Source organism: Monodelphis domestica, chromosome 3 (genome assembly GCF_027887165.1).
Source record: "Monodelphis domestica isolate mMonDom1 chromosome 3, mMonDom1.pri, whole genome shotgun sequence".
Lineage (NCBI taxonomy): Eukaryota > Metazoa > Chordata > Mammalia > Didelphimorphia > Didelphidae > Monodelphis > Monodelphis domestica.
The window spans coordinates 344,829,546-344,852,042 of record NC_077229.1 but is presented as its reverse complement, the minus strand read 5'-3'; the positions used below and the strand labels follow the sequence as shown (position 1 = coordinate 344,852,042).

Sequence of the window (22,497 nt, the reverse complement as noted above, 5' to 3'; positions counted from 1 at the left end):
TACTCTGATGTTTGGTGGCTCTACTATACATAAAGGATTAATGTATTGGCTTGCTGTCACTTTCAAAAAAAACTAATTGCTAAAATTAAAATATGAAACTAAATTATGTGACAAAAGATATTATTTCAATGAATCATGTAACTATGGGGAAAAATCCTAAATTAACTAATTAAATAAATCTAAAAATATATTATTTCAAAGCAATTCAGCAATGATTCATAACTGCTTTAAAATACAGAGCTGTTAAAAGATACCCTAAAATATTTTTACATGAACAGTATTTTTTTACAACTCACAATTTAAGGGAAAAAAAATTAAAGATTTAGAGCTGTCAGTTATTTTAACTTTAATTCTATTTATATTTTGTAATTATGTCCCTGATTTTGTTTATTTTAATGTAAGGAAAAAATTCAAAGGAAAAGAGCAACTGTAAGTCTCTTACACATAATTTAAAAATACCCTCTTGTTCTGAAAAATAAATGTAGTTTCACACACTGAGTCAAGGAATGATCAAATCAAATCAGAACCTAACAAAGAGCTCTACACACAGTAGGTATTCGATAAACACTGCTATTAACTGAGAGTTGTTCGTTTCTGTCCCACTGGCAAGGGTGTGTGTATTGCTATGGTACATGGATTGTCTCAAGTACTACAGAAAAGAGCATAAATAAGTTTTCTAGATTTGTGCCAATACAAATTTTGAGCAGGGTCAATGGTATTATGTCCCACCAATTTCAATACTAATGTTTAGGTTAGGTTTAGGTGAGTAGTGGTATTGAACTCAAAATTATGTTGAATCATAGGATTTAGGGCTAGATGAAACCTAGAAGATCATCTCATTCAACCTCCTATTTTACTGGTGAGGATAACGAGGCACAGAGAGTATAGGTGACTTGCCTGAGGAAGCCAGCATTCAATATAAGTGCCAGCACTGAGGATGACCTGAATAACTTAGTCAGTTTTCTAAGACCCAGAATTTGTCTATAGAACCAGGGAAGGAAATTCCATCATGACCCACATGCCTATAGTTTTGGTCTCATTCTTGAGGCTAAAAAGAGATGAAACAAAAAACTAGCAACAGTTTCAATCCTATGCTATCAGTTTAAAAGAAATTATCTTATTCTAAAAATAGCAGATAATTCAAATCGGAAACATTTTAGTAGTTTTTGTATTTCACTTACACAAATGAGATTTTGCTATAGTTTTTACTTCTGAGGCCTTTACACTAGAACAAATGCATTAATGTTAGTCATAAACAACACTGTAATTATTTAAAATAAAATTTCATAGAAAATAAAAATAATTTTTAGAATTATGGTAGCCATTTAAATAAACCCTTGAACTGATGTCAAAATAATCTTAAATACAGTGTAGGTCTGACCATGCAATGCTCCCTACTCAGTAAACTCTAGTAGATCACTGTCACCTCCAGGATCAAATAAAAAATTCTGTGTTTGGCATTCAAGGTCCCTTTATAACCAGGACCTTCCCCAAATCCTTTCCAGTCTTCTTACACCTTACATCCTTCTATACACACAATCTACTATCCAATGACACTGGCCTCCTGGTTGTTTCTGAAAAAAGAACCTCCAACTCCTGACTGGGCATTTTCACTTGCTGTTCACCATGCCTGGAATGCTCTTCTTCCTCATTTCCATTTCCTGACAGCTTCCCTCAAGTCCCAGCTAAAATTTCACCTTCTACAGGAAGCTCGTCCTAATCCCCACTTATTTTAGTGTCTGTTATTTCCAATTTATCCTGTATATAGTTTGTACATATTTGTCTGTATGTTATCTCCCCCATTAGATTGTGAGCTACTTGAGACTTATCTTTAACCTTTCTTTGTATTCCCAAGCATGTAGCACAATGCCTGGCACATGTAGTAGGTATGCTGGTAACAAAAAGTTTACTGACTATTTAGAAATTTTATTTTCTATAAGAGTGAAAGTTACTTGTATTAAGGAAATTGCATTTAAAGACAGTTTAATCCCAAATGAAAATAAACAGACTAGAAAAAAGTTCATGATACTTATGTAAAATCATGAGGCATAAATACCTGCTTGTGAAGTATATTGAAACCATGTTCTAACATCTACAGTGCTCTAATCAACTTACTCTTTTGAAATGAGTAGCTGACTGCACTTTCCTCACAGGCTGCATCAGTGCATCTCGTACAATAATACTGATGTCAGCCCCTGAATAGCCATCTGTCTTCTTTCCCAATTCTCGGAAGTCTGCTTCTGATAGGTTGTTGTGTGTGGTCCCCAAATGTAACTTAAACATTGCTGTCCTGGCATGATCTTCAGGCAAAGGAATATAAATACGTTTTTCAAATCTGAAAAATACGAGAAGGAACATAGAACATATTTGTGTTTTAAAAACTGAAAGAACAAGCAGGTGATAATCTTAATTACATATGCAAAGTTTGGCTAGATAAAAATTTTAATATGTTGTGACAGAATTAGGTCTTCCATTCAAATATTTTATTTTCTTTGTAGAAAATGTCCATGAAGGGGCAGCTGGGAGAGCCAGGCCTAGAGACGGGAGGATCAAATCTGACCTTGGACACTTTCTAGCTGTGTGATCCTAGATAAGTCACTTGACCCCCACTGCCTAGCCCTTACCACTCTTCTGCCTTGGAACCAATACACAGTATTGATTCCAAGATGGAAGATAATGGTTTAAAAAAAGACAGAAAGAAAGAAAGAAAATGTCCATGAAATAACTTTTTAAAAGGATAATCAAGTTAATTATTCTAAACTCAGTTCTGGTGTCCAAAAAAAAAAATCTACATTTTCTTCTCCATGATATGTTCCTTCAGATGATGATATAATTACGGGTTGCCATCATTGTTAGGAATGAATACAACCATTGCCACATATATCAGACAATTACAAATGAAATTGTGAGAACTCCATGACTGGAGCTGCTGTTCAGATTTCTCATTTCCCATAGATTTCTCACTTCACGATTTAAACCCAGGTGATAGCATGTACATAAAGAATTTCAAAGGTACTGGTTTGACTGAACCTGCTTATGATGGACTGTTCCAATTCCTATTGACTACACCAACAGCCATTAAAATTGGAGAAAGGGGCACATGGATCTGTTGTAGCCATGTAAAATGAGTACCCTCTGTTGAATTGCCTATACTGATTATATTTGACTGTTGATTGTGATAAGACTTCCCCCTATTGCTGAATCTATACTATTTTATTGCATTGTATTTGGTTAATTTTTCTACTTGAACAAATTTCCCTTATAGGACAATACATATATTACCTCGAAAGAGAAAACCTGAATTAGTGATCTATATTGACTCGATGTACCTTTTGTAATTTTTTTTCCTTGAATGTATTATTGCTTTTCTACCTCATTTGCACTCACACTACAGATCATGGCAAGTTAAAGAGGAAATGAATCTTTATTTTTTTTGGCAAGTAAACTATATTTTACACCTCTGTGATTGTGAAATATATACATTTTTAATTATTGTTTTTCTTCCTGCATATGTGAAACAGTATTTGATTTTTTCTCTCATTTTTTACATTTGAAGCACTTGTCACCAGAATTGAGAAGAATTTTTTTAACTGTTTTGATTTTTGCAATAGAATAAGGTAAGATTGTCCATTTGCCTAGCATATAAACGCATATGCAAAAGCTTTTGACTATGGTAACCTGCCATTTATTGATAAATGTTATGGGACTGTGATTAATGTTTGTGTCTGATTCTAGGAAATGGGATAAAAAAAAAAGGAACATATACTTCATCTACATAGTGCCACAGAAGCACAGACTTAAACTGAATAGAGCCAAAAAAGAGCACACAGGTCAAAAAAAGAAACCAATCCAGGTGGTATTGGTGAACTTCTATACCAATACATAAGGACTTGAACCTAGTGTGAGACTCAAGGTTGCAGCATTTGACAAGACACAGGACTCCTTGTACCATACTCCTTGTGAAATACTTTCTATCAAAGGCACCTAACAATTGGCTGTTCTAACTCTCTTATCCCTGAGAAATGACGAAAAATCAAACCAAGGAACGACACTTCCCTTTTACACAAAAATCTAGTCCTTTTTTCTCTCTTATAGTATGACAACTTCCTGTAGTCCTGGCTTATAATGAGTAAGTGCAATATTACTGCATTTTTGTCCTACAGATTTGTGGGACAAAAATTTACTTTAACTGGACCTCAATATAAGGGCCTATTATGAATTTATTCTTGTTTCATGCAGAATTTTATATACATAGACTTTTGATATTTTAATTTTTCTTCTATTTATTTTTCTTTCTATGTTTTTGATTTTTCTTTTGATAATGGATTCATATACCCCCATAACTCAACCATGTATCCTGAACTGATCTGGGTGTTGGTGAACACCCTCTTCAGGGGGATTGTATTATATTTTCATAAAATCTGTAATTTAAAATTTTGTTTGAGAAAATTTTCAGGAAAAGAAGCTTGCTAACTCCTTGAATTCAGAAAATGAACTGTTTGGAGAAAGATGCCTTCAGAAACCTACACTGCATCAAGAAGATCCAGAATGAACTTTGGGTGCAATTAATTGAACTGAAGGGGGTTGAACATTAATTTTGAATGTACACTCTTATGCCAAAGGGGACTTCCCCCTAATTGGCTTTTTGTCAATGTGCCTAACAAACACCGGTTTTGCTTTCTCTCTCTTCTATTTCCCTCTTATCTCTTAACTATTGTACTTTCCTCATAGAAGGTGCAATATTGTATACACCTATAGTTAGAAAATTTTTAGGGGTACAAGATGATTATGTCAAATTATCAATTGGGAAGACTAGTTTCCCAAATGATCATAGAGGGGATAGTGAAGATGAGATTAACTCTTCCCTGCCCATTTTTAGATTTCATACACCCCACTTACACTTGAGTGGGTAAGGTCTCTGACCCACGTGTGCTATTGGGTGATGAATCAGAATTGACTGACTGCCCCCTAGGCAGTCCTAAGCAAAGTTTTAGCTGTAATTGGTATACGTAAAATGGAAGGAGGTCACAGGAAGTGATGAAAAGGAATGGTCTTTAAAAATGCCAAGAACTTCCTGTGGTCTTTCACCTCGAACTTGATCTTGAAGGAGCCCCAGATTGAGATCTCAGGCTGCTCTTGGATTTTTTCCCCTTAGAACTACCATGTGGGGAAAATATAAAAGAGTAACTCCTTTCCTGGATTTTCTGAAGGGACTAGCCTCAATAGAGGCCTCCCCTCTTAAGAGATTTTGTAATTGAAGCTCTTGCTTTATTCATCCCCAGGTCCTCAGCTCAAAGCTGAGGTCCATCCAGCTGAGGACTAATTAGCCCTGCCTGGGTTGAGCCAGGGGTTGGAGCAAAATATTTAGTGTGTTTAGGTTAGATATCTTACCCTATCTTCTCTCTGATTTTCTTGCTTTCACTCCATCTATATTTTATAAATCAATTGCTAAAAAAACCATTTTGGAATCGATTAAATTCCTGGTGACCCTATTTTTAAATAATCCAGTCCAACCTTTTATATTAATCCCTTACATTCTGGCCTTACCCTGGTTATGTATAAATCAACAAGTCAAGTCAAATTACCATTCAAAATAGTAAAAACAAACTCCAAATATTAAATAATAGCTATTAAGATACTGTACCAAGAGATTATGCAAGGAGCTTCAAAAAAAATCAGCTATGTCTCTTCCAGACCTGTGTTTTGTTAGCGTAGGGACCTATTAGTAGTAACTAACATTACTGATGAAAACTGACCTCTCTGCAACTCAAAAGGTTAGTGAGTTGCCTGGAGTAGGAAGAGGCTAGGTAATTTGCTCAGGATCCCACAGCAGAAGGTGGGAGAGTTGGAACTTGCAAGGATACAATACAAATAAAAGTTATTACACATTCATGAATTTAATCTAAAACTTACATCAGTCTCAATAAAATCTGTAAACCTTAAAGTATCCTGTAAAGATGAGCTTTATTTAGCTGTTTATGATGAGAAGAGTTTTCAGATGACTTGGTGATATAGGAATATTTTCTGAAAGTTGCCCAATGAAGTTTAACATTCATTCACAATTAGATTGTACTTTTCAAACACTGCTTATATTTAATCACTTTTACTAAGTTTCCTGATGAAAGAATTAGATGAATGCAAAGAAAATTATATATGATATAACATAGTATGGAATAATATCAAGTGAAGCAACTATATATATCTGCACCCTCTTTCCAATAACATTCAACGCATATTTAAAAGTTAGAGGAATAGCTTTTTTGGCTAGGAGGTGAAATAACCCAGGTCATTTATGTTCTTGTAAAAAAATATAAGAAATTGCAATTTTAGAAAAGCACATGACAGAAAACAAAATGTCAATTAAAGTACATTTATAAAATTTCACATCATGTTTGTCTGATCAGTCAGTCAACAAACATTTATTAAACCCTTACCAGGCACTGTGTACCAGGGATTCAAAAATGATGTTTACTAACCCTAATCCATAATACCACTTGGTGAACAGTAAGAAATCTAATGAAAACTCCTAGCATAGTAAAAGTCAAATGAGCATGCAAATATCGCATAATGATTTAATATGCTATTTTTCATGACAAAAAAAGAGAATATTATTACTTAGTGGCAGCATTTTTAGGGAAAATAATTGTGATTACAGTACCTTCGTCTGATAGCAGAATCTAAAACCCAGGGTATATTTGTAGCTCCCAGTACCAAAATTCCATCATTATCCACACCAACTCCTGCACAAAAATAAAGACTATATTTAATAATTTTTTATCTTGCTGTCCACTAAATCATAATTATATGTATGCATAAAATTTTATGCCTAGAAATATAGTATTCTGTAAATGAATTATCTATGTGGTTCTTATGCCAACTTTCTTTTCTTTAAAAATACTCCCTGAAGATGGCAGCGTAGAGGCAGCAAAAGTTCAGATCTCTGAATACCCTTCCTTACCAATTACAAACGAAATGCTTCTGCTTGGTACTGGCTAAGAGACAGAAAAGAGGATCAGTGGAATAGACTTGGGGTAAATGACCTCAGCAAGACAGTCTATGATAAGCCCAAAGACTCCAAAGTTTTGGGGACCAAAACCCACTATTTGATAAAAACTGCTGGGAAAATTGGAAGACAGTATGGGAGAGATTAGGGTTAGATCAACATCTCACACTCTACACCAAGATAAACTCAGAATGGGTGAATGACCTGAATATAAAGAAGGAAACTATAAGCAAATTAGGCGAACACAGAATAGTATACTTGTCAGATCTTTGGGAAAGGAAAGACTTTAAAACCAAGCAAGAGCTAGAAAAAAAAAATCACAAAATGTAAAATCAATAATTTTTATTACATCAAATTAAAAAGGGTTTGTACAAACAAAACTAATGCATCCAAAATTAGAAAGGAAGCAACAAATTGGGAAACAATCTTCATTACAAAAATATCTGACAAAGGTCTAATTACTCAAATTTATAAAGAGCTAAACCAATTATACAAAAAATCAAGCCATTCTCCAATTGATAAATGGGCAAGGGACATGAATAGGCAATTTTCAGTTAAAGAAATCAAAACTATTAATAAGCACCTGAAAAAGTGTTCTAAATCTCTTATAATCAGAGAAATGCAAATCAAAACAATTCTGAGGTATCACCTCACACCTAGCAGATTGGCTAATATGACAGCAAAGGAAAGTAATGAATGTTGGAGGGGATATGACAAAGTTGGGACATTAATGCATTGCTGGTGGAGTTGTGAATTGATTCAACCATTCCAGAAGGCAATTTGGAACTATGCCCAAAGGGCACTAAAAGACTGTCTGCCCTTTGATCCAGCCATAGCACTGCTAGGTTTGTACCCCCAAAGAGATAATAAGGGAAAATTACATGTATTTTCTGGGCTCTTTGTGGTGGCAAAAAATTGGAAAATGAGGGGATGCCCTTCAATTGGGGAATGGCTGAACAAATTGTGGTATATGTTGATGATGGAATACTATTGTGCTCAAAGGAATAATAAAGTGGAGGAATTCCATGGAGACTGGAACAATCTCCAGGAAGTGATGCAGAGTGAGAGGAGCAGAACCAGGAAAACATTATACAGAGAGACTTATATACTGTGGTACAATCGAAAGTAATGGATTTCTCCACTAGTGGCAATGCAGTGATCCTGAACAACATGGAGGAATCTACGAGAAAAACCTCTATCCACAAGCAGAGGAAAAACTGTGGGAGTAGAAACACCGAAGAAAAACAACTGCTTGAATACATGGGTTGAGGGGATATGACTGGGGGGATGTAGACTCTAAATGAACATCCTAATGCAAACACTAACAATATGGAAATAGGTTCTGATCAAGGACACAAGTAATACCCAATGAAATTGCATGTCGGCTGCGGGAAGGGTGGGTGGAGGGGCAGGAGGGAAATAATGTGATTATTGTAACCAAGGAATAATGTTCTAACTTGACTACATAAATTCAAATGGAAAAATTAAAAAAAAAACCTACTCCCTGACAAGTTTAATAATTGCTGAAGAAGAAAATATTTTAATAGAGCATTTCTGTGTTATTAAATGATACAGCAAACAGCCCCTTAACTTAAGTGGCGGACAATTAAACATTGAAAATATAGACTTTACAACAAAATATACAGATTGTGAAAATTAATTTCACTCACTATGTTCACAGTATTTAGTAAACTGATTAAACATCTAAATGAGGCTATTAAAATAAAAAACCCTACCTTGCATTTGAACCAGGAACTCTGTCTTAATTCTCCGAGCAGCTTCACTTTCATTTTCACTTCTAGAGCCACATAGAGAATCGATTTCATCAATAAAGATAATAGAAGGTTTGTTCTCCCTGGCAAGCTGAAATAAATTCTTGACTAGTCTGAAAGGAAACAAATATTTTCAATTCTAGTCTATCATGCTAATTAAAATATGGAAATAATACAAAAAATATGTAACAATGGGAAATAACTTATTTTAAAGCAAAATTAATTTTAGTTTATAACCCTTTTCCAAAAAGAGCCACAGGAAATGTAAGCATCTCCAGAAAAGGAGTCTTGCTAAAGATATGAATTCAAATCCAATCACAGACACTTAATTAGCAGTGTGACCCTGGGAAAGTCACTCAACTTGTTTGCTTCAGTTTCCTCAACTGTAAAATGGCAATGATAGTACTCATTTCCCAGGGTTGTTGAATGATCAAACAAGATAATATCTGTAAAAAGTGCTTAGCACCTAGCACATTGTAGACACATGCTTTATTCCCTTCCCTTAAAACATTCCAAAAAGTGGTTTTATTTAACAATGAGAATATTCCCATTATTTCACTGCTTTGAATATCTATCACTGATCAAAGATAAAGAACTTTTCTCCTCATATTTGACTTTTTTTTTTCCAAGGTGAGGGTGGATGGGTCTTGAATTAAGAGTTCACAGGGCACAGGGAATTTGAAGGTGAAGACTCCCTTCAACACTGCAAATTGGCAACTCAATGGTAAATCAGTCTCAAAAAGTTGCCGTGGGCAGTAAGATGTTAAGTGACTTGCTCAGTCACACAGTCAAGATGTGTCAAAAACAAGACTGGAATCCATGTCTTCCTGACTTCAAGGCAAGTCCCCAGCCCACTATACCATGCTACCTCTTTGGTTGATTCATTTGACAAGAATTTGTATGTGCCCATATGCTGGGCAATGGGGATTCAAAAGACAAAAATGAAAAAGAACCTGATCTCCAAATAATTATAGAAGCTACATAAATACTAATAGAACTTTCATTTTTTGTTTTTGTTTTTCTTATGGTGATAGAAGAACCATAGATAACAGTATAAGCAATCAAATTTAATTTTCACAAAATTGATGAGGGAATATATTTTTGTCCCCACTGGTATTTTGTACAAATGAGCTCTGCTGGTTAATTGAGCCTGGTGCTACAGTAATACGTATCGTGCAAACAAAGCTGATATAATAGAAAAATGCTGTGGTTTTTGTTTGGTTGTTTTTATATAAAGTTTCAGTCCTAATACTTGTGGTTAATGACAAAGTATAAGGATATGCTAAAAAAGTGGGTTTTGTTTTGTTTTGTTTTTTTAAGTTTGCCTTTTCGGGAGCAGCTAGGTGCCTCGGTGGATTGAGAGCCAGACCAAGAAACAGGATGTCCTGGGTTCAAATATGACCTCAGATACTTCCTAGCTGTATGCTCCATTGCTTAGCCCTTACAACTCCTCTACCTTGGAACTAATACACAGTATTGATTCTAAGATGTAAGGTAAGGGTTTAAAAAAATTGCCTTTTAAAAACAACAACAAAAAATTATTCCAATTTTCAATGTTCATAGCATTATGGAAGGTACATAATTTAGTCCAATTTCTCCTTTTTACAAAGGAAGAAACCAAGACCCAAAGAGGTTAAATGATTGCCCTGGATCACAGAGGTACCATGTGGTAGAGCTAGCACTTGAAATCAGTCCATCTGATTCCAAATCAAATGCTCTTTTTGCTATATACTATGACATGTCATTTAATAAAATAAGAAGACAAAAACAATCTTAGGTGTTACTATGGATACACTGTGTGGAAAAATCCTAATCTCTACAATTTATCTTCAAACCCTGGGATGTCGGAAAATACAAGCTAACAATCTTCGTAATTCTGAAGAATATTTCTCTTTGCTGACCCTCAGGTGATTTGGATGGGCAACTCCACTAAAAAAGAAAAACCTTTTTTATCCCATTTGTGTTTAGATCTATTTTCTTTATGATTACTTTGGGCATACAAATAGTTTATAGTTTGTCTTATTCTGTCATTTTCTAGTAAAATGTGCCATAACAAATAAGGTGTGACTCTAATATAATAGTACTATTTTTAGAAAAACATTTCACATGAAAAAAGTTCCATGTGAGGGTTTACCTAGGACAAAGTAGTTGGAAGAGCAGTATACTGGCCCTGCTGCCATTTTTCCCAGCTATTTTAGGAGTTGTCTTCAGAACCAGTCATAAGTTATAAGAAGAAATCAGTTTAATCATTTCTTCACAGTGATACCTTGATGCTGTCTTCCCAAACTGTATTACCAACCTAATGATCCATCTTTATTCTCCACACTTGGATATGAATGGCTTCTGTTTGTTTCCAGATATCAAACTTGTCAAAGACAAAGCTTTTGTTACTACTGAGGATATTCAAAAGATTATACCACAGACTGAAGGAAATTCCACAAGGATTCCCAAAAATACTTTGATTCATGATAGCACTTGTAGTTTATGTGTATATTCTCCTATGATGAATACTGTGAAGACAACACTTGTTGGTACATCTTTTAAATAGGACCCAGTTACATTTTGCATTTAAAACCTAAACTAAGCCAGAGTATTGTACTCCACCTTTGGATTCTACGTAACTCTTTTTTTCCCTGAATATGCTCCTTCCCTAGCCAACCAACAATCTTTAAATACAGAAGAAAAAAAGCAGTTCCCTAAAACTAACACATCAACCAAATCTGACAATGTTCCATGAGAGTAGCTCTCCAACCTCAGTAAAGAAGGGAGTACTTCATCTATATTTGAAATAACTGGTTACTATGGAGATAATTTAGTTACACTTTACCTAGTTACAGAAAGATCTCTAAAGAGAAAAAATGAAGTTAATTGTCTAGAAATACAAGTTATTCAGTTTTTGTGGTAGGCTAAAGTGTTTTTAAAATCATAAGAATATAAGAATGGGGGGGGGGGAGGGGCACCTAGGTGGCTCATTGGTTTGAGAGCCAGGCCTAGAGATGGGAGGTCCTGGATGCAAATCTGTCCTAAGACACTTTCTAGCTCTGTGACCCTGGGCAAGTTACTTGACTTTCACTTCTGCTTTAGAACCAATACATGGTATTGATTTTAAGACAGAAGGTAAAGTTTTTTAAAAACCCAAAAGAATATTGTTTGCAAATATTATGAAAAATATCTTGGGCAAGATCTATGTGCTAAAGGCTTGTTTTTTAAATGAAGGGAGTTAAGATCTAGGGGAAAAGTTAAGAAGAACAGCCTTTTTATACCAACTAAGTGAACTTCTTGGGACAAAAGAAAAAGCTTTTAGTTTATGGTATTTGTGTGTGTGTAGATATGTATATACCCACATAAATATAATGCACTTTGCTTTATAAAATAAAAATTTTCTGGGAAAGTTTTATGTAAATCACATCATATTTCTCCACTGGTTTAGATAGTTATAACCAAAGAAACTTTACTTTTCACTTTGATTGAACTTCAAGATGTTATTAGCTTGTTTGACTTAGTATTAAGTTCTTGTACCCCACAGCTTCTAATTAGCCTCTAATTTATTTGTTTTACAATTTTTTTTTCTTATAGAAAGATATCTATATTGCATAGTCTAAGTTCTTCTACCACTGTGACCACTTAAAGTCTATAGGAATCAAAACAAGCTTCGCTCACATTCAAGCATCAAATCAATCACAAAAGATAGATAAGCGTGCATATTGGATCAGAAAATTTGCTTAAGTATTTTTAATAGGTTGCAGCATTGCAAATATTTGTATTTATTCCCCTCCAGACTATAATGCTGACTCATCTCTACAGGACTTTCTTTACCATGTCCACATCATCACTTTCCAGCTTCCTTTTATATGGTGGCTTCCCCCACATAAGCAACTTGAGGGCAGAGACTGTAATAATTAAAATAAATATTATAATTATTACAAGACTATTTTTCTATGTATATTCATGTTATCCAGTGCTTAGCACAGTGTCTGGCACACAGCAGACATTTAATACTTGCCTTCGTATAACTAAACAAATATAATGTTGCTTTCACATTGGAGTTCCTTAATTTAATACCAAATGGAAAAAATGAGTTGTACAGATACTGTTTTTTAAAAAAGCCTATCCCAAACTAAGGCCATGCACAAGTATAAACACATTGTGAGCTTTATTTGTTTTTGTTTTGGGGAGATTAGAACTCTATCTTGCCAAAGCTTAAAATGCAGCTGGCATTCATGGATCAGATCCTATTGCCAATGAGCCTCAGAGGGCGATTATCTTCTGTGTCTTCCCTATTGCAGCTTGAAACTCCTGCACTCAAGCAATCCACCAGCCACAACGTCTCTAGGAACACAGACTACAAGTATATGCCATCAGGTCTGCAAAATGTTCTATTAAACAATGTCACAAGGGGCAGCTAGGTAGCACAGTGGATAATGTATCAGGCCTAGAAAAAAGGAGGTTCTGTGTGACCCTGAGCAAGTCATTTAACTCTGATTGCCTAGGTCAATGATGGCAAACCTTTTTGAGATGGAATACCAGGTCCTGCCCCCATACCACCCACCAGACTGTGTGCCATGCCTGCTCTCTCCCCAAACCTAGTGCTATGCCCCCTTCTCCCCCACTGAGTGCTGCCCCCCTCCCCCACACACATGGGAGGGAGAAAGCTCTCCCATTGGGCTACTAGGCAAAGGGGTGGGGAATGTGAAAAAGTGTCATCAGGTACAATGGCGGGGAAAGCAGCTCTGCCTGAGTTCCTCAGCCTTTCTACTAATGAACTGGGGGGGAGGAGTGGGAGGCACTGTGGCAGGGGGTAAGGCAGCCACATGCCCACAGAGAGTGCTCTGTGTGTCACCTTTAGCACCCTTGCCATAGGTTTACCATCACTGGCCTAGGCCTTACCTCTCTTCTGTCTTAGAACTGATACTTAGAATCAATTCTAAAATAAAAGGTAAAGTTGAATAAAGTTTGGGTGTGACTTCTGTTCAAGAGAGGTAGTGTTATAGTGGAAAGAAAGCTGGCCTTGAAGTTAGAAAGATTTGAGTTCAAGTTTCACCGTGGACACATATTGGCTATGTAACCCTGGGCCATTCAGTGTGCTATGATACTCGCTAAAACTAAAAATTGCAGAGAAGTTGCCAACCTTAATTGGATGAAGGATGTTCCTCACCCAAGAGGTAAGGAAAGGAATGAGATCACAGGTCCAGGCCCTATTCCAATCTCTACGTGCAAGGACTCAGTCTATAGGTTTGGAGAAACAAAAGGCAAAATATTTATATAACAAAGAGCACTGTTTCTAAATAAAGGGCTTTCTTGTTAGATGTGGCCTAAGCTTTTAACTCACTAAACTCAGGCAACAAGCCTCACATTTTCCACACGACTTCTTTCTGTTCTATCTTATGCAACATTAAAGATTTAAGGAAAGAAAGAAATAACTAATAGCAGTAAGAGAAAGGACATATTTGAAGTGTGCATTGGCCATAATCACATAAATGCTATGGCTTCTAATAAATCCCATAACCTATAAATATGATTTCATTTGAACTCTATAGATTTTATAAAATAAAATTGGTCCTAAACTACCCTGGAAAAAATTCCTAGGTATTAGATCAGAATCAATTAAAATATTTCATAATTCTCTGGTTAAATGGAATTAAATAATTATGACAAAAAGCACAATAACAAGGATATGATATGTGTCTAAATCTGTTATTTCAGACTGCAACTAAAAGAAGTCACTCTCCATTTACAAAGAATGTTTGTGGAACAAGGTATTCTGATTAGCTCACTGGCACCAAATTGCATTTATATCAGGGGAAAAAAACCTCCTAGCAACTGAAGATAACTAAAATTGGAATGGGCTACCTCAGGAGATAGCAATTTACCTATCACTAAAGTTCTTTAAGGATTTATTAGGCATGGTATGAGAGAATTTCTATCAGGTACAGATTCAACTTCTCAAATCTCCTCTAACTCTGGATTCTAGACAACTTCTAAAGTCTTCTCTAACTGTGGGATTCTATGAGACATATAGCACATAGGAACTGCTAATTTTAAAAAGTAGAACAAATTAATTTAATATTAAAAATATAATTTAACCATAGATGATTCTAAGGCGGCACTTGAGGATATAACAGGGCTTTAAGAATATTATAAATACTTATAAGAGAGCACTGTATTTTGAACACAAACAAGTCATTATACTAATACATCTGTCTTGAGTAGATTTGGATTGATGGACTCAGAATTGGTTGACTGGCTCCATCCCTAGTTATCAATAAATTAATTTCAGCCTAGAGAGAACTCTATAGTAGAGTGATGACCCAACAAATCTGTCGTTGGTCCTATGCTGTTCAGCATTCTTATTAATAACTTGGACAAAAGTATAGATGACAAGCTTATCAAGTCTGTAGATGACACCTAGCTGGACAGGACTGAACATTGCAGATTACAGGATCCAAAAATATGTTTGAAACTAAAATTTTGGGTTAGATTTAACAGGATAAAATTCCAAAGGATTAAAGTTCCAAACCCTTTCTGTGCAATATTTTCTCCACAGAAAAAAAGGTCAATTCCAATGCTAGAAAACATTTAACAATTATTTGGGGCTTTTAGTGGACTGTGAGTTCAATTAGTAAACATAATAGCCAAATGCACTACTGCCATTTTAGCTTACATTAAGAGGCGTAAATGATCCAGAGTAACACGACTGTCATATTGAATTTTGCTCTGATCAGATCACAACTAAAATGTGTGCTTAGTTCTAGGCACTCTGTTTTATTTAGACAAATAAGTTAGAAAAGGTGCCTAGGGAGCAACAAAAATAGAGGAGAATCTTATGATAGTGAAATAAGAGGCCTGCTGAAAGAAATGGGGATGTTTAGCCTGAAGCAAAGACTTAGTAACATCTAATAACAATCATCAAGTGTTTGAAAGATTATCATGTGGAAAAGGTCTCACTGGCACACATAGGTGAAATAAGTTTCACAGAAGCATATTTAGGCCTTATAATATGTTTCAGGTTGGTGTGAAATGCTCCCCTGTACCTGGCCTGGAAGCACATGTAGAGCATAACTCACTTCCTATGGAATGCTCAGGTAAAAAACTATAGGTTTTACTCAGGCCAAAGGTGAACAGTGTGAAGGAGCAAAGACAAGTATCATATTGGTATCAGCGAATTAACTTTCTCTCTTTGCTTCTTCCAGTTCCTTTTTTTTTTTTTTGCTGCTGCTTTGAGTTTTCATTGCTTTTCAGTTTCCTTTATTTTTCTTCTGCTTCAATTTCTGTTAAGCTTTTTTTTCTACTGTTGCTCCTGTTGCCCATTTAAACATGGGGTGGTTCAACATGTGGTGAAGCAGCTATTTCAATTCAATGGTCTTGCTCTGAAGGGCTGTCAAGTAGAAGAGGCAGCATGATGGAGAGCAGGCATACAGTATGATATAGTGTTGGCTTTAGACACAAGAGAGAATCAATTCTTTCCAAGAAGAATCTGTGAATCATTTAGGGGCTACTTCCTTTTGCCTTCTGATTTCATTTCCAGTTTCACTCCTGACTCCTATCTCCTTGCTGACCACTTTGCCACCCTGAAAAAAACTTATGTCCTGGGGCTCTACTTTCTTGACTAGTGACCATCTCACCGGACTATTATCTCAGGCAGCCCTCAGCAATGCTTCCCTGCTACCCAGATTCCACTCTCCAGACTTACTTTACTTACTCCTCGTTGACAACTGCATTACTGGCCATCCTTCCCCGACTTCCCTTCCTAACATTACAAAGAAAGGTCCTTCAGGTCAGAGACTATCTTATCTGCTTGTATTTGTTGTCCTAGCACTTGTCACCAAGCTTGGCATACTGTAAGTATATGAAATATGCTCAATCTATCTAGCCATTTCAAGAATGTCAAGGTTTGACTCAGTTCTAACAATGTATCCACTTAACATCACACAACTTGAGAAACTGAAAGGACCTCCTAGTTCAACCCACAGAGAAAAGAAATCCCTTCTATAACATACTTAGCTTTGAGAACAAATCTATGTTGTAATCATAGGTATTTTCACCTGTTCTTACTTCTTTCTGCAGAAATCAGAGAACACATCTCGCCTTCCTCTACATAAAATACTTGAAGACAGCTAGCATATTACATAAATAAGCATTTATGAGCACCTAGTATGTATCAGGAATTATACCAGGCACTGGTCTTGAGTCTTTTCTTCAGGCTAAATATGTCTATTTCCTTCAACTAATCTTCATATGACTTTAACTGCAGGCTCTTCACCATTCCTGGTTCCTCCCTCTGGATACTTGCCAGTTTATCAAAATTCCAGAACTGAACAAGACAGAGAAGAATGAGACTATCACCTCCCTATTCCTAGAAGCTGTGCCTTTCTTAACCATAGTCCAGGATCACATTAGCTTTGGGTTCCACAGCACACTACTGATTCACATTGAGCTTGCATTACTTTGAATGTTCACTGGCTTACTAACAGTTAAGTTAATGTTTACAGAATTAAAAGTTGCTGAATCAGGGCATCCTTTGTCTCTTTTTCTACCCATTCTGCCACCATTACCAGAGAACCAAAAGGGAACTGTATGGAAAAGAGAAGTATTTTGAATTTTTCTTTCATAGTTTGTCATGAACAAAAATTCCTTACCAAATGGGAAACCTATTGCTCATACTTAATTAGTTTGATCCTCTGACCTTAGTGAGGTCTATTATGGATAATACACTTGGGCAATCTTTGAAATAGAGGTAAAAAAAGATGAAAGGAAAAGATTGCAGAAAACCTGGGAAGACTTGTAACAACTGACATACTGAAAAGAAAAACAATCAGAACAATTTTTATAAAAACTATAACATAAAGAAAAAACTCTGCTATGAAAAACTTAAGAACTCTGAAAAATTACAATAACCAATTCTAGAAGGGGTAGCTAGGTGGGTCAGTAGATAAGAGAGCCAGGCCTAGAGTCAAAAGGTCCTAGGATCAAATCTGGCCTCAAAAACTTCCTAGCTGTGTGACTCTGGGCAAGTCACTTAATCCCAACTGCCTAGACCTTAACACTTCTGCCTAGGAAATAATACATAGTATTCATTCTAAGACAGAAGGTAAGAGTTAAAAAAAAAAAAAGACCCTCAACAACTGAAGAAACATTGTTCCCACCTCTAGTTGGAGGTGATGGTCTAGTAGTGCAAAATGAGACTTTTTTTTCAGATATGGACAAAATGCAGATTTATTTTACTTTATTATATCTATCTGCTACAAGAAAATACTTTTATAATTTTTGTACAAACAAAACCAATGCAACCAAAATTAGAATGAAAGCAAAAAACTGGAAGAACATTTTTATAACAAAACTTTGTGACAAAAGTTTAATTTCCCAAATATATAAGGAACTAAGTCAAATTTATAAAAAATCAAGCCAATCCCCAATTGACAAATGATCAAGGGATATTAATGGGCAGTTTTCACAAGATGAAAACAAAACTATCAATAAGCACGTGAAAAAGTGTTCTAAATTCCTCCTGATTAGAGAAATGCAAATTAAAACCAACTCACACCTAGCAGATTGGCCAAAATGACAGCAAAGGAACGTGATAAATGTTGGAGGGGATGTGGCAAAATTGAGACACTAATACACTGCTGGGGGAGTGATGAATTGGTACAACCATTCTGGAGGGCAATTTGGAATTAAGCACTAAGGGCTTTAAATGAATGCCTACCCTTTGACCCAGCCATACCAATGCTGGGTTTGTACCCCAAAGAGATAATAAGGAAAAAGACCTGTACAAAAATATTTATAGCTGCACTCTTTGTAGTGTCAAAAAACTGGGAAGTGAGGGGGTGTCCATCAATTGGGGAATGGCTGAATAAATTATGGTGTATGTTGGTGATGGAATATTATTGTGCCGAAAGGAAAAGAAATGGAGGAATTCCATGTGAACAGGAACAACCTCCAGGAGAAGAACCAGAAGAACGTTGTACATAGAGACAGATACATTATGGCACAATTAAATGCAATGGACTTTTCTACTAGCATCAATGCAATGACCCAGGACAATCCAGAGGAACTTAGGAGAAAGAATGCTATCCATATCCAGAGAAAGAACCATGGAACCAGAAATGCATTAGAAAATATATGCTCAATCACGTTGTGCGATAGGGATGTGATTAGGGTTCTGATGTTAAAAGATCACTCTACTGCATATATAAATAACACAGAAATGGGTTTTGAACAATGATACATGTATAACCCAATGGAACTGCTTGTCAATTTTGGGAGGGGGGGGGAAGAGTGGGGGTGGGGGAGGATTATGAATCATGTAACCATGGAAAAATAAAAAAAAATAAAAAATTTTAATAAATAAAAAAATTTTAATAAATAAAAAAAAATAAAAAATTTTAAAAAGAAACAAAGTTTTAGGGGGCAGCTGGATAGTTCAGTGGATTGAGAACCAGGCCTAGAGACAGGAGGTCCTAGATTCAAATCTGACCTCAGACACTTCCCAGCTGTGTGACCCTGAGCAAATCACTTGACTTCCATTGCCTCGCCCTTACCACTCTTCTGCCTTGGAACCAATACCCAGTATTGATTCCAAGATGTAAGGTAAGGGTTTAAAAAAACAAACAAAAAACAAAGACAAAAAAACTCTTATTTTGGGAGGAAGTAAGTGGGTAGTAAAAGTGATTTAAAAAAAGAAGGAAAAAAATCAATGAAATATTTCAAAATATTTAGAAGACAGCAGAAGGAAGTTCAAAAGGGGACACAGAAATAGCTCACTGTTATTAGTATTAATTTTAATATATATTTTAAAATCAAACTACATCCAATATATTCACTTTCATATATAATCCTCTTTCCTTGTTCTTCTTTGTATGTGGAAATGCTCATGTTTGCTAATATGTTTGGCCCATAATAAAAGAGAGAAGATCTGCGGTATATTGAAAATTACACTTTCCAAATTTAGAAAACTGATTTTTTAGGAAAGCTTCTCATTTTCTTATTCCCTCCCCCCACAACAAAAACTGTTTTGAAACTTATATACAATACAATGGGACTAAACAAGTATCAATGGCAAGGCATAAAAATATTAAAAATTATTAAACCACGCTATCCATTTTCAAAATTGTGATTAGACACTGCTCCTAGATGTGAGATGAGAGAAATAACAGATTGGAAAGTCTTCACAAAATGGTAATGGCAATTAACAGTCAAAAGCTGTTTAATCTAAAGTCTACCTGATGAGGGGAGGGAAAGAACATAAATCATGTAACTGTGGGAAAATATTCTAAATAAACAAATAAATATAAAATAAAGTCTAGCTGATATTCCTAACTGGCTTTATTAAAACATGACATCAGAGGATAAGTATTACAGAAGAGACATTTATAAGAACAATGTCATAGATAGATGATCAAATATATTATTTTACAGTGGTGTTTGTGGTACTTAACTTATAATGGATTAATGGTATTATTGTAAAATGACATTAATCAAAGTAATATTACATAGGATATGCTTACATGTAGCTTTCTCTAAACACTATTTTTAAGTATTTTCACTAATAAACATGAATAATATCAAAACACCAATAATATGTAGCTATCTTTTAAATTAAATAGTATTATGTTCCTTGCTTGTTTTCTTCCAAGAAACTAGAGTTTAGCAGAACCACCTGGGACTGAGTCCTATTATAATAGTTCTGTTTTCCTGCAAATAGATCCTCATTAAGTGAGAGCATAGACCTTAAACAAAAGAAATAATTCATTATCTAAATGTTCTTCCTTTCAAAAGTATTATACTTAACAGCAACTTAGTAGTAGTTATCTAACTTAATAAGCATAATACCAATGAATATTTCAAAAAAGCAATTTGCAAAAGCACAACAAATTTCTGAACTCTTGTAGGAACTACATTTTGACAATGATGGATATTAAGACAATCCTAAAGAATTATGAAGAAATGTTTCTTAATAAACTCTAGTTGATAACTTACTTTTCACTTTCACCTAGCCACTTGGAAACAAGATCAGAGGAAGATATTGAAAAAAAGGTCGAGTTGTTGGCTTCTGTAGCAACAGCTTTGGCCAAATAGGACTTCCCTGTTCCAGGTGGCCCAAACAGAAGAATGCCCCTCCATGGGGTTCTTTTACCTAAAATTTAGAGTAGAAATTAAGTTTAAGATAGGATCAATATTACTAATTCCAATGTAGGATCATAACCAGATAACCAGTCATCACCCAAAACTTAAAACGCTGGCAGTAAACAATGCTATGGGATACATTTTCATAACAACAGAAAAAATGTTTTGACCAATGAGACAAAGAGAAAGCTATATGCCGTGCCACAGGGTAAAAATGTGTTAAATCAGTCTGATATTGATACAACTTTGAAGTATTTTACTCCTTGTTTTTCTATATAGGAGACTTTTTGATGGACATTTTAAAATTCCTTTAATCACTATTTTATAGATAGCATTCTTATTTACATGAATCATTTTCTGACCAAATATCAGGTACAATGCATTTCTAAGTCCTTCTTTAGAGGGAAAATTTGGGTAATGAGTATATTTCTTTTCTCAAACCCTTAACCTGTTTTAGAATACTGTGTAATGGTTCTAAGGTATGTGTAATTAGAATCTGATCCCCAAGACTCCAATTTCCTTCTCACATTACATGATAACATAGGGGGGGGATATAAGCTTTGTGTAGCCCCACCTCTCCCTCTCTTTCTGTAATCGCACCTGCTGAAGCAGGATTTTTGGAGAGGCAGGAGAACTTACTCTAGGGGGTTTACTTTTTGTTAGATAATTAGATTTGAACTTCTATTCCTTTTATTTTCTTTCTACTTCAAGTTGATTATTAGTAAACTTTATTAACAATACTTGGAGTTATTGGATATTAATTTAAATCTTACAAGTAGAAGAGCAGTAAGGGCTAGGCAATGGAGGTTAAGTGACTTGCCCAGGGTCACATAGGAAGTGTCTGAGGCCAGACCTGAACTTAGGACCTCCCATCTCTGGGCCTGGCTCTCAATCTTCTGAGCCACCTTGCTATCCCATAATGCCCCATAATTCTATTATTTCAATCACATGTGGTTCTTCTGTTTAACTCTGGATTCTAGAAAGACTGTGTAAAGCTAGAATTAGGTTTTATTACTTAATACACTATTAGATTAGGTACCATTTTGAGGGAAAAGGGAAATTATGAATTTAGGTTTAAACCCAGTTTTATTGTTTAATGTAAAAATTAGGCAGAGGGCAGCTGGGTGGCTCAATGATTGGAGAGCCAAGCCTAGAGATGGGGAGTTCAAGGTTCAAATTTGGCCTCAGACATATCTTAGTTGTGTGACCCTGGGCAAGTCACTTAACCCCTATTGCCTAGCCCTTACCACTCTTCTGCCTTAGAACCAATACACAGTATTGATTATAAGATGGAAGGTAAGGGTTTAAAATAAAAATCAGGCAAATTTTTGTTCATGTTTGCTTCACTAAGAGAAAATTATGATGGCTTTTCTGGGTTAAAAGTATCTTCTTAAATACAACTAAACAAGCAAGATAAAATATCATTAAAGATTATTATTTATATAAAAGATCCACAAATGGAGGGAAGTTGTAAAGTTATATAGCAAAAAATGCGTCTAGAGCCACATATGACATAATATGCTGCAGTAACTTGATCAATTATCTAAATATACTAAATATCACTAAAATTATAGAAAAGGAAAAATTGGAAATCAAGAA

The 22,497-nt window shown here is 35.3% G+C and overlaps 1 protein-coding gene across 2 annotated transcripts in view; it reads right to left on the bottom strand.

Annotated features, from left to right (window-relative positions):
• Window positions 1-22,497, bottom strand: part of VPS4B (vacuolar protein sorting 4 homolog B) — a 42,021-nt gene that overhangs the window by 7,190 nt on the left and 12,334 nt on the right. For both annotated transcript variants that reach the window (XM_001375934.5, XM_056824234.1), the window contains exons 6-9: window positions 20,752-20,908; window positions 8,740-8,888; window positions 6,659-6,740; window positions 2,116-2,335 (exon numbers count right to left, since the gene is read on the bottom strand). In XM_001375934.5, the coding sequence (XP_001375971.2) occupies window positions 2,116-2,335; window positions 6,659-6,740; window positions 8,740-8,888; window positions 20,752-20,908 (608 nt within the window). The remainder of the gene's footprint in view (window positions 1-2,115; window positions 2,336-6,658; window positions 6,741-8,739; window positions 8,889-20,751; window positions 20,909-22,497) is intronic.